Source organism: Ciconia boyciana, chromosome 22 (assembly GCF_034638445.1).
Source record: "Ciconia boyciana chromosome 22, ASM3463844v1, whole genome shotgun sequence".
NCBI classification, from domain to species: Eukaryota; Metazoa; Chordata; class Aves; order Ciconiiformes; family Ciconiidae; genus Ciconia; species Ciconia boyciana.
The window spans coordinates 1855861-1868473 of NC_132955.1; the positions used below are offsets into that span (position 1 = coordinate 1855861).

At 57.5% G+C, this 12613-nt stretch overlaps 1 protein-coding gene across 1 annotated transcript in view; it reads right to left on the minus strand.

Annotated features, from left to right (window-relative positions):
* Positions 1–4530: 4530 nt before the first annotated feature.
* Positions 4531–12613, minus strand: part of LASP1 (LIM and SH3 protein 1) — a 35359-nt gene continuing 27276 nt past the window's right edge. Inside the window, exons 4-7 of the mRNA XM_072886120.1 lie at positions 11676–11783; positions 8034–8193; positions 7792–7886; positions 4531–7444 (exon numbers count right to left, since the gene is read on the minus strand). Of these exons, the coding sequence (XP_072742221.1) occupies positions 7271–7444; positions 7792–7886; positions 8034–8193; positions 11676–11783 (537 nt within the window). The 3' untranslated portion in view covers positions 4531–7270. The remainder of the gene's footprint in view (positions 7445–7791; positions 7887–8033; positions 8194–11675; positions 11784–12613) is intronic.

The window sequence follows — 12613 nt, forward strand, 5'->3', positions numbered from 1 at the left end:
CAGCAGTCGACAAAGATGAAATGTCAGCTCTGCCGGCACTAGCTCGCTCTCGCAGCAGATCCTCCAGGAATGCAAGTTTTATGTGGCTGCCAATTGTGAAATATTGATGGCCTTATTAATTATTATTAACTGCTCTTTTTCTTACATACACAATAGCTCAGCAAGTGTTTGGCGTTAGTTTTTGCAGCGTTCATACATACGCTAGCATTTCCACCGGACGAGGACTTTCCTCCCCAAAGGATCAAAGCTCAAACCCACCGAAGCGGTACTTCCCAAACCAGTTTTGTTTGAACTGATAATGGCACCAGCCTGGCAGCCTCGTTTTCCAGTATCACTGTCTGATCGGCTCTCTCGCAATGAAACACCGTGGGGCTAATGGCGTCCAGGTGGGGAACCCCCGGGCAGCACCGAGCACCAGAGGAGCTGGGACAGTGATACTTGAGAAAATGGTGCTTTTTCTTCTGCTGCCAAATTTTAACTGCTGCCGTGGGGAGTCGATAAAACCCTCCCAGGATGAGAAGCAAAATTCCCCCTGTGCCAGTGTAGCCCTTTTCAGAGCAGGGCTGCACCCTGACTGCAATCTGAGCTGAGGAGCACCATATCCCATCTGCTAGCGAGCTCCCTGTCCGCTGCGGCCGTTTGTCTGTCTGCAAACAGCTCTCCTGCCTGGCGGTTTCAATCCCGTTGCAGTCCTCAGCTGCTGGGCTGGGTCGCTTCACCTTCCAGCGTGGAGCTGGCTGATTTGGGGCATGGAGGAAGGGATTGTTATGCATAGCTGACGGGTTTGTAAGGCCCTCCGAGAGGAGAGGAGAGGAGCGTTCAGAGTAAGAGAAAATTATTGTTCCTGGTTTCACACTCAGCTGAGTTTCCATTCCACGCATTCCTCCTTACTCACTCTCTCTTAATCACTGCAGATGTTGACATCAGATACAGACTCATGAAGCGGAGGTTATTGAGAACATGACTTATGCTTAAAGAAATTCCTCCCAGAATATTTCAAGTTTCTGATTTTCGACTATATTTGGTGGTGGAGCGAGGAGAAGCTTTTCCACATCTCCAGGGCTTGGCGATGAGGGACCGCCCTGGGTAGCTCGGGCTGAGGCTGGTGCACTGGGAACACACTGGGGAGCAAAGTCACCAACTTTGTGTTTCTCTCAGGAGTTTTACTAACAGGAAATTGCAGTGTCAAGCATACAGCTGGCAACACTAACCGCATCCAGCATTCCCAGACTCTGAAATCCCTCTTCTTTCTGTAAACATGGTCTTCTGAAGGTCTTATCAACCAATTTCGGCATACGCCGGCAGCGCCTGCACAGCCCCTGCGCTCGCTGGAGCCTGTTCTCTCTCACGCACTCCTGTGATGGTGCCACGGTTAACTAGTGGGGCATGAGCTGTTCTTCCCATTACAGATATTTCAGGTGTTTATTGCTTGCTTAAAAAAAAAAAATATTCCTGGAAGAGACCAAGCATATGAAAATTTTGTCTTCTAGGAGGATGAAACTTTCAGTTTGAAAACAGCATTGCATGTGACCGACAGTGTAAGGGCAGGGGTCGATGCAGGGCTTCATAAAAGGACAGGAAAAATTCTCCTGATGCCCCAAATACCTTCCCAGGACTCTCCAAGCTGGGAGAAATTAAGCTCTGAAATGTTATTTCCATCCCACAGAAATTTCCATCATATTAAAAATGTTCCTTTTTCTGGGCTGAGATGAACTGAGACCTCCCGGAGCTTCCCTGAACACCGGAGAGGGGACCTGAGTGAGGGTGAGCCACGGCTCAGCTGCTCAGGCACCCTCCAAACTGGGGAGAGCCTGGTTCAGACCCCACCGTGCCCAGAGCAGCAGCTGCCCCTCGTGCCAGGGGACACAGAGGTGTCCTGGCATGGTTTGCCAACATCTCGTCCTTCTCGGGGCTCGCAGGGTGCCCTGCATCTCTCCGCAGAAGCAGGGTTTGCTCCCGGAGCCGTGCGTGCTCCAGCCCTGCAGCCAATGCACAGGGATGTGTTTCGGCAGAGTCAACACCAGCAGACGCGTTCGCTCTCCTGTGTCATTCCTCTTTATTTCATTTCCTTGAACATTTTTCATTAAAAATATAAGTGCTTTTCTAAAATTAAACCCAAACGACCGACCTCGGAAGCGCTCATCCCAAGAGGCTAAGCCACACGGAGGGGGCAGGACCCTTCGCATCCCCTCGGGATGCCACGTGCGTCACCGGGAACAACCCACGTCTCGGCAGCAGAACGTCACCTCGCGGCCCTCTCCCTTGCAACCCCATTTCCCTCCTTCGCCCCACTCGGCCGTGTCTGCTCAGCCCCCTCCACAACGCCAGCCCCGACCCCGCACGGCTCCTTGCTCCACGTTGGGCAGCTGTTTGCTCGCAGAGGGTTAACGCTTTTCCAGAAGGCTCCGAGGGAGACGGACCAGGCGGTCGCTGTGGAAGAGAAAGGAGATGCTTGTCTGAGCTGGGCCCGAGAGCTGCGGGAGACCCAGAGGTGGTGACGAGTGGGAATGGCAGCGTGTGCGAGCACAGGCAGCGGCAGCAGCCCCCCTTCACCTGCACAGGGGGCAGAGGCACTGGGACCCCCCTCGCTTTGCCTCCTTTAAAATGATGCAACTGGGATCACTTCTCGCTTCTCCCCTAAGCTGCTTTATTTCCCTCCCTCGTGGGAACAAAACCTACAAGTACATGCTGCAGAGAGCAGCTTTTCCAAAGGGGAAGGGGCTGATAATCCCAGCAGGGAGAAACCAGCAGCCGCACAATAGCCGGTGCACGTTTCAGTGGGCGAGGTGGCCTGATTTATAAAATAAACCCTGGTGCCCTCCTTCCAGCCCTGAGCAGGAAACAGCTGCGCTGGTGCTGTCAGCTCGGCTGCCTCGGCCAGGCAGAGAGAGCAGCAGCCAAAGACAACAGCATTAAAAACAAAACTATCCCCTCTCCCCCCCTCCCTGGACACGTTTCTTCTCAGAAATTAAAGCCTGAAACGAGGAGCAGCCAGCTCACCTGGACGATGCTTCGATTGCAAGGCTGATGCTGAGCCGCATCTTCCCCAGCATCACTCTAGAGCATGTAAATGATGTAGGAGAGGATCACCAGGCCGATGATGGCAAAAAACATCAGGATGAAAATATCCAGCATGGTGAGCGAAGAGCCGGTGGGGCAGGGGCTGCCGGGCTCCCCGTGACGTGGAAAGGGGATGCTCGGCAAGAGAGCCGCCGCTTTGCTCCCGCGGCTCAGCCGCTGCGTCCTCCCCTCCCAGCTGGAGCACGGCTCGCTCTGCTCAGGATGGAGAGATGATGCCGGAGCTGACGGAGCTGCTTTCCAGCAGGCAGGCTGGAAATAAAGGGATAAACACAGGCGGTCAGATGGGGCTTCAGCCTGGCACGGGCAGAGGAGCGCTCACTCAGCCCAGACCTGCGAGCGGGGCTCCCAGGAGGCACCGTCTGCCTGCGGGAGGGTTGCTTTGCCCCTGCTTCTTCCTACCCAAACTGCTGCCCAGTTTATGGGGGTGCTTATGGTGATGCAACCCCCCCGTTTGCAGCTGGGAAAGGGCCCACCCTATGGCGAAAGAAGCAAAAATGAGCTTTGGCCGTCGCAAAGCCATGTCGACCTGACAGGACTGCTCTGAACTCTCACCTTTTGGAGTCTGGCACTCCTGGGGTACTGCAGCATCCTTTGCTTTCAGTGTCACACCACCTGCTGCAGTATGCTTTAAAGCACTATGGTTTTAAGTGAGCAGCAACAGCCATGGAGCCTTTTTATTTTAATTTTTTTGGCTAGTGCTATTGATGCAAATAACACCCTTCTCCACACACCTTCAAGATTTTCTTCTCCCACTGCTAAACACTGTAGTTGTTGAAAATCCCACCTTGAGAGGCTGCAGCAGCCAAGCTGAGCCGTTGCCAGCTGCTCTCCGAGCACACGGGCTGGCTGGGGGCCGAGGGACCCAGCTGTCGTGGTGCTGCATTCCCAGAGAGGTCGGGCAAAGCCAGGACCCCGTGCCCTTGCTGCCCACAGCAAAGCTGACCATTTCCCTGGGTGGGCCTGGTCTCCGGAGCAGCCACCGGCACGCCCGAACCCCAGCAGACCCCAGACCCATGTTGTAACCGGCGTTTGGCCTCCGACAGCAAGACCCCGAAGCGGGTCAGCAAGCGGGGAGGCATCGCCCGTGCCTCCGCTCCGCTCTCTGCGAGCGTTTCTCCAACCTGGCTCATGGCTGAATTTCGAGGCCGATTTCCTGGGGCTCCGTGGTACCTGGCGGCCGCAGCACATCAGCCAGACACGCTGCAGCAGGGCTCCGAACGCTTCAAGCACGTCCCTTGGCTCCAAGCCATGCCCAGAGCAAGGGACAAGCCAAGAAGCTGCATCCCAGGTCGGCTCCCAGGGATGCCAGCATTTCCCCCTCCCAGGGGAGCGAGGCAGACATGAGGACCCCAGCTCTGGCAGCCTCCCCCAGACCTCAGATCCCAACCGTGTCCCAGGGGAGCAGGGAAAATGGCCAGAAAAGCGACCGCAATCAAACCCAGCACAATCGGCAGGTAAAAATTATACTTTTATTTTTAATTCGAGTAAACCGGGAAGAGAATCGGTTGGTTTGTTCCATTCGGTGGTTCGGTTAAAAAGGCCAAATAACGTTTTTTATTGGTGGGTGCTCAACCCGACGGGAAGGAGTACACAAGGACAAACCCCAATCAAGCGACGGATCCAGAAGAAAACACGTTCTAAGCTCAGCACTGAGACGCAACCGGGGAAGCTGGGATGGACAAGGTCTATTTTACATGTGATGAGAAGCAATTTAGCTTTTAAATTTTTTTTTACTATTTTATTATTTATTTATTTTAAATACAGGTTTAGGTGCTTTTCAGCTATGAAAAAAGGCAAAAAAGTGCATAAGTTGAGAGAAAAGGCAGAAATCAAGCAGTAAGAGATTTGTTTCCCATGGCAGGGGAGAAGGGGCAGGGCGTGGGAGGGGAGAATTAGGACAATGGTTTCAAGGTAGCATTAAAAAAAGGTTTGTATACCAAAACATAACTGCCTGTGTTGTTTGGTCCATTAAAAAACGGTTTATTCACATTGATACTCCCCCCCATTCCTAGACAAGAACGTGATTAAGAAGAGGATTAGCAGGGAGACACAGCCGCCCCCCCTGCCCAGCCGCCCCCTCTCCCCTGCTCTTGTGCTCGCTTGTTTTAGCACCAACCGGGATTCCCATCCCGTAAAGCCCATCCCGGCTGCTTCTGGGGTCCCGTTTTCACCCCGAGGTGATGACAGTGCCAGGAGTCCCCGTCACTCTCCCCCTTCCCGTTGCAGCCGACTGGGGAACGAGCCAGGAGCAACACGCTCCCCTCTGCCCAGCTCACGTCCTCCTGGCGCGCCCCTGCCCTGCCAGGAACCCCCTCCCCGCAGCTCCAACAGCCCCCGACTCCGGTCACCCCCAGCCCAGCGCTGTCCACGAACCAGCCCTGCAGCCCCACGTGCTTTGAGAAAGGGGACTGCAAGTACAAGGTGGTGGGATCCTCTCCCCCTCCGCAAGACTGTCCCCAAGGACATGTCCCGAAGGACAGCCCAAGGAACGTCTCGACTCGGCCACTTTGGTCCCTTGATTCCCTCTTTTCCTTTGGGAATAGCAAAGATGGCAGCTTCCTCTTGGAAGCATCCTGGCCCTGCGGTGCAGCGCAGCCAAAGCCCCGAGCAGCTCGGCAAGGGGATGGTCTCCTCCAGCTGCCTGGTCTCCGCGGTCTGGGCCGAGCCGGGGCTGTGAGCGGGCATGGGGCAGCGAGAGCACCGGAGGCAGCACGAAGGCATCACCGCTCCCCCATGTTCGGCTTCTCCGAGCCGGGAGAAGAGCATTGCACTCCTGCCCTCCCCGCACAGGCTTCCAGTTACACCTTCCCCTGTCCAGCTCCAGGACCTTCGGAGCCCAAAAGAGAAGGGGACAGGGATGTGCTTTGAGATTTTGGTCCACGATGCGATCCCAAGTCAGCGGTGGTCCCAAAAGCCACCACCGCTGGGGACCAACAAGAGGTGCAGGGTGGCTCAGGGTGCCAAACCCTGGTCTCTGCCAGTCAAGACTGAGCTGCTGGAGGGGACAGTCACCCAGGACGGTCCCCAGCACAGTGGCAGAGGAGGAGGATCTTTCACACATGGCTCAGAAGAGGCACAGGGACAGGGCCTGATCCTGCCGGCTCCCCAGACCATCTACCCAGTGGGTAGAGGGCTCAGGAGGGTCTCAAAAGCCCCACAGCAGCAAGAGAAAAGCAGGAAGATTCTGGGTGAATCTGGGGAGCGACTGCTGGCTGCTAAGAGAAGAAGAGGTTGCCCCAGCACGTGGGGCCCAGGGGACCCCCAGACCCTGGCCCAAAGAGAGAAAGCCGGAGCTGCAGGGGGGACGTGAGGTCTCGGTGTCGCAGTGCTCCCCCCCAGTGCAGAGGAGTCCTCGAGCGGGATCAGCAGCCTCCAGGCAAAGCAACGTTGTGGCTACTCCTTTCCCCACGGCAGCAGAGCCCTGGCTTGGCCCCGGAGGGACTGGGGAGGCAGAACAAGACAGCCGGAGCCCGAGGCAGAAGCAAGAGCCGCTTCCAGGGCTGTCCAGAGCAGCCGCTCTGAATCCCAAGGAGAAAGAAAGATTTTGTAAAAAGACTTGAACTGCGAATGTTTTTCTGTTTTGAGGACTGAAGGGAGTGAAGACTGAACAGAAACACTGCACAGAGGAGCCAGGAGAAGCAACGGGACAAGCCAGAGCGGTGCAGGGCGGAGGCTGCCAGCCCAGCCCTCCCGTCAGCCCAAGGCAGCCCTCGGGACGAGCATCCCTCCCCTCCTCCATGCAGACATCGCTGCCCCTCTGCCCATCCCCACCAGAGGGGGGGAATTTGGTCCTAACAGATGGTCTCCTCTTCCCTTTGCTGGGGTCCCGGTGACTCCGGCTGCTTCCCCTGGCCGGGAAATGCCGGAGCGCCCAGGAGGGCTAGAGAGGAGGGAGATCGAAGGAGAAGGAAAGCTGCGGTGGTTTGGTCTCTCAAGCCCCCAATATCCCTTACAGACAGTCCCTCAGTCCCGACAGAGCTAGAACAAAGCTAAATTGGCAAGAGAAACCGGAGGTGGCTGCAGAAACACAGAGTAACCGAGATGTCAGGACACGGCTCCAGCGGGTGACGGCAGAGCACACGGGATAAGGGATGCTGGGGCAGAGAGAGACACACGCACACACACACACAGGGGCCGGCGTGGGCTGGGGGCTCGGCTGTCAGCCACGCACCCCGTCCCCTCCCACGGCTCAGATGGCCTCCACGTAGTTGGCAGGGAGCATGCCCGTGTCGCCCGTGCGCTCCACCGTGCCGTACATCCATCCGTCGTCAATCTGCTGCACGTTGATGATGGTGTCGCCATCCTGGAAGGAGACCTCGTCTTCGTCAGCCGCGTTGTAATCATAGACGGCACGGAAACGCTTCTGTGAGGAGAGAGGGGTCAGTGGGCATGGACCCTCCCCATGCCCTGCCCTAGACGGGCAGAGCTGCCATCCACGGGGCGGGTCCCGGGGGAAGGAGCCCCACCGAGCCCCACACAAGAGCCAGATCCAGGTGGTTTTCACCCGACACAGGGATGCTGGTGCCAGCAATAGCCATGGCAAGCAGAAACCAGGCACCCAGCATTACACCCATCAGCCCCTTCAAAACTGCTCTTCCCCTGCGTGGTCTGCAGGAGTGGGGAGCAAGTGGAGCAAACCCTAACCCCCAGGGGGGGAAACCGGGGGGCTGGTGTTGAGGTGGGTGCTGTGAGCCCTTGAGCTGTACTCACCCCCCCTCCAGAAGGAGCGTTGCGCTGTGTAGTGGCTGGTGCCGCGGGCTCCTTGTAGCCATAGGACTGAGACGACGGCTGCTGCTGCTGGTAGACTGGGGGAGAAAGATGGGTCGGTTAGCTGGAGCTGGGACGTGGGGGACACGCAAAGCCCCTTGCAAAGAAGGGACGGCTGCTGCCCCAGCAAGTGCAGGGCCACGCACCAGGGCAGGCTGCAACACCCGCAGCCCCCCACGCCTTACCGGGGTTGCTGGGTTGGACGTGATGAGACGGCGGCTGCTGCTGCTGCTCCACAGGTCTCCGGTAATTGGTGCTCTCCTGGGAGTTCCTGCGCTCCAGCTCAGCGCCCTCACTGGGACTTGGGCCCATCCTGCTCCTCTCGAACTCTTCGTGGTATTTTATCTACAGCGACAGGAGAGGAAGGAGAGGTCAGAGCGCAGGAGGGACAGCTCTGCAGCGCCGGCCACGAGGCTGAGCCCAGACCTCAGCAACGGCAGCAGCTCCTGCAGCCCTTCAGCACCAGCAACGTCCTTTGCCTCGTCCCAGCTCATTTCTTTTTGGCACCAAGGGCTCAGCATTAGCCATCTCACGGCCTCCCAACAGTCCCAGGGGGCTCCTTCCCCACCCGCCTCCCCAGGGACATTTGCTCAGACCCATTTGTGGCACAGGAAGGAGGAGGTTTAAGTGTCCTATGGGTGGGATACGCAATTTTTTCAAGCGTGGGTGAGATTCAAGACCAGGCTCCCAAGCCCGCAGGCTGCAGGAACGCGGAGCAAAAGCACCTTTAGGAAATCCCCCCCGCACACGCCGAGTTTGCTGCGCAGCTCCCCAGCCCACGGCCGGGTACAGCGGGCGCCGTGGAGGTACCGCTCCAACATCCACCCCCAGATTTCTCTTTAACTGAAGCATGAGAGGGCTTCGGGGTTGTTCGTTGAAAGAGACTCAAAGCAGATACCACCAAACGCACCAGCTGCATCGGACCGAGCCTTCCCCTGCAGCCAGCAACGAGAGGGCCCCCCCCCCCCCACCCCGCAGCGGGCAGGAGGGAAGGGTGTAAAAATTAATAGCCACTTGTGTTAATGAATGCATTGCCATCGGAAAGCACCTGGAGCCCATTTGTCTGCTGGTTAAACAGTTACTCACTGAAGGGCACTACAGCAGGCTCGCTGCACAGGCAGGAGGCAGAGCCTGGAGCAGAGCCACCCTCCCGGGAAGGAGAACACCCCGAGGGGAGCACCCTGCTCCCCCAGCCACTGCAGGGAGTCCGAGCACGGACAGCCCCAGGACAGCGGTTCCCAGTGGTCAGAGGCCCAGGCTTTTTTGCACAGCTCCATTGCCAGGAGGGTTTCCCGACGTGCAGGACCGTATCGGCACCCTCCACCAAGCGTGGTTTGGGGCACCTCTGTGCTGCGGAGGCATTCACACCCCAGCAGCCCCGTCTGCTGCCTGTGTGCCTGCCCAGCTGCACCCTTGGGAGTGAAACGCTGCCTGCTGAGCCAGGCTTTCTGCAGGGAGTGGGTCTGTCTGTATTAAGTGGGTCACTGCAACCCCAGGCTGGCAGCCAGATGCCCACAGGGAAGCTGCTGAAAACTGCTCCCACGGCCGAGAGAGGGTGAAGAGGGCTGAGCAGAGGGACACGGGCTGGTCTCATCTCTCTGCTGTGTTATTTAATGCCCCCAAACCTCCACAGATTCTCTCAAAAGAGAGTGGTGCTTTCTGTAACAAAGACCACAGCCCCGCTCCATGGCAGAGAAGCTGTGCTCATCTCCTGCCAGCGCAGACCCCACTGAGAAGCTGCCCCCAGGGAAAATCTTCCAGCCAGGTCCGTTTCCCAAGCGGGAAGCCTTCCCCAGCCCTTGCTGTCCTGGGGTTTGGTGTGCAGATAACATCCCGCAGCTCCCCGAGGAGGGATCAGTACTTGCCAGAGAACTGCACAATGGGATCAGAAGAAGGAGGAATAAACAACCTCCTCCCGCCCTGCTGGGCATTCTCATGTTTGTGTATGTGTGTGAGCTCCTGCATGCGTGCGAGCTCCCACTGCGGGCGCAGGCACGGTCCTCCCTCTCCCTGCATTCCTGCAAGCCCAAACCCTCTTCCCCTGGACACCCCAGGGAAGCAAACAGCAGGTCCCAAGCCAGGGGCTTTGTCCCTGAGGTAGGGATGCTTAAGGATGGAAAAGCTCCGGGACAGGCTTTCACCACGTCTCACGTCCCCTCGGCCGTAGGGGCTCTGGCTCGCGCCCCTGCAGCACCCCGGAGCGCGGGGTTTTCCTGCCCAGGGCTCAGCCGGCGAGAGCAGCTCCGGGCGCTGCAGAGCCCAGAGCCGGGAGCAGCTCACAGAAGCCGCCTGTCGAGTGGACGCCCGAGAGTTTTCTCGTGCAAAGCTGCGCTCCAGGGACAGGTTTACTGGTCAGGGAGAAACCAGCCTTCCCTGCCCTGCCAGGGTTTCACAACAGCTCCTGGGCTTTCGATAAGGAACACTCATGACTTTCACTAGCGGCTAAAGGTTAATTAACTGCGTTCTGCTGAAGACAGAAGCTACTGCGGGCTCCTGTGCCACAATGGTTGGGAGCACAGGGACGAGTTTGGGCAAGGGACAGATACACCCCACATCTGCCGCACCCTGTAGTGCAGCTATACGTGCAAGCGTGCAAGCGTGCATCCTCCTCCTTCACCATGGCAACACACAGATGTCCACGTCTGCCACGTTCCGTACCGCACCACCAGCACCTGGACATGGACAGAGGCTGCCGGGTGAAGCACAAGCTGCCAGGCCAACTGCTGCTGAACTTGGGCATGGTTTTAATGTAATTTTCAGAAATGGAAGAGCTGGGTCTCTCGCAGACACAGGACAGAGCTCCCCTTCCAGAAGGTCACGGGAGGACAGAGATGCTGCTGTGCACAGCCCCCAGGAACCCCTCCATCCCAGCATGGAGGCAGGAGGGAAGCCGTGCATGGCCAAGGGATCTTGAGGGGCTCCCTGCAAGGCTGCTCTGGTGCAGTTAATACCAGTTTCGTAATTATTATTGAAGAAGTGCTGAAGTTGTTATTCTTGCTACAGAGAGGTGGAAAGGCGACACAAAGAGGTGCTCCACTGTTAATCCCCATCGAGTGGCTGGTTAATGCAAGATGTGGGCTGCAGGTAAGAAAGCGGATGACACTGCCTGTCCCGCCCTCGGGGCTGGTGACAGCAGGTGGGGGGACGCTGGGGACTGTGCGCAGCCTCGGCACAACCCAACAGCAGCAGCTGCAGCAAACGCTCCCAACAGCCGGATGGCTGGAAAGGGCTTTGCAGGAGTCAGAGGAGGGGTCAAGGCTAGCGGAGCCTGGCAGGGGACGGTCACAGCTGCAAAGGGACAGGAGGAAGAGGTGTGCCTTTGGCTGGGGTTTCCACGCACAAACACAAGCCAGAGAGAGCACAAGAGGGACCGGAGCCTCTCAGGGGGAGCGGCGCGGGGCTGGCCCCAGCGAGCCCGGACCCTGCAGCGCCCATGCCGTGGGTTACAGTGACAACCAGGGATGCACGGGACTGCCCCTGGTCCGCATCTGCCCCCACTCAATGCCGCTCTCTGCCGCTCCCCTCTCCTTGCTTCTCACAATCAACGTGGACTTGAGCACCTCGGGAGAAGGGAAGGACTCGGACACCCCTCTGGATCCGGCTGCAGCATCTGCCAGCACGGAGGAGCCGGGAGAGGTGCAAGAGGGTCACGAGATGCCTGGGGCAAATGGGTTGGAGAATTAACGCTGCCAGGCTTTCGAGATGCTGCAGCCTGGCGTACTCGTTAGCAGCCGTCAGAGCATGGGTCCGCTCGGGCAGAGCCCCCCGCAGCCGCCTCGGTGGGAAGGTCACGGCAACATCACACGCAGAGATTAGAAGCTACTCACGTTGCTGATCTGATCCTGAGTCTTTTTGATTCTCTGCAGCTCTGGGGTGTCAGCCACCACGCTGAAGCCTTTCCCCTTGTTCTTCTCAAACTCCTCCTTGTAGCGAATCTGGGTACAAGCAAGAAAAAACAGATTTAAACCCATGTGCTTCATGAGATGTGGTACCTTTGTAACAGGGCCTCTGCCTTGCTCGGGAGACCCCCTAACGTATCCGGTAATAGCAAAGTGGGCTATTGCTGAGAGCTGGAACACAAACAGCTTCCTAGGCATCTGCTGATCTTGTTTCTCTTTCAGCAGGGGCTGGGGTAACTTGGATTTACTTTGAGTTTCCTGTGGGCTACCAGCGTGCCTAAGCCACGTACCACGGAGCAGCTGACCCACGGCAAGCTGCCTGCTTGAGAGCCCTGAGGATTTTATGAGCTACACCCGTACAAGAGCGTTTCCACGTCAGGGGACATTTAGCCGCCTCTGGGAAGGAATACACCCAGGAAGACCATAACAAAACCAGAGGGTGGAGACTGGCAAAATACAAGTATCCTCATTTCTGTTTGCCACGCTGACATCAGCATCCCTTCCCATCACACCCAGGAGCTGAAAAGTCCCAGTTTTCTTTGCCTTTTTTTTTTTTTTTTTAAATATAGCTCTACACAGCTTTAAGACTGGAGTTTCCAGCTCTCCCAGGAGGGAGCTAGCACAGCACATAGCCACAGCCTAGATGTGCTCCCCAGCCCTCGGCAGCCTCGGCTCCCGGGGTTGCTGGTCCCAGTCCTTGCTCACAACTGGCCCCGCTCTGTGCGGGACCACTGCTCCCACCCAAGTCACCCAGAAGCAGAAGCAGCTTCTGCAGAGGCTGAAACCCAACGGCTGACTCGATGGCTCCAACAGGGAAGGAAACAGCACCCAGCTGCCTGTCCCACCCTGACACAGTGGCTTTGCTG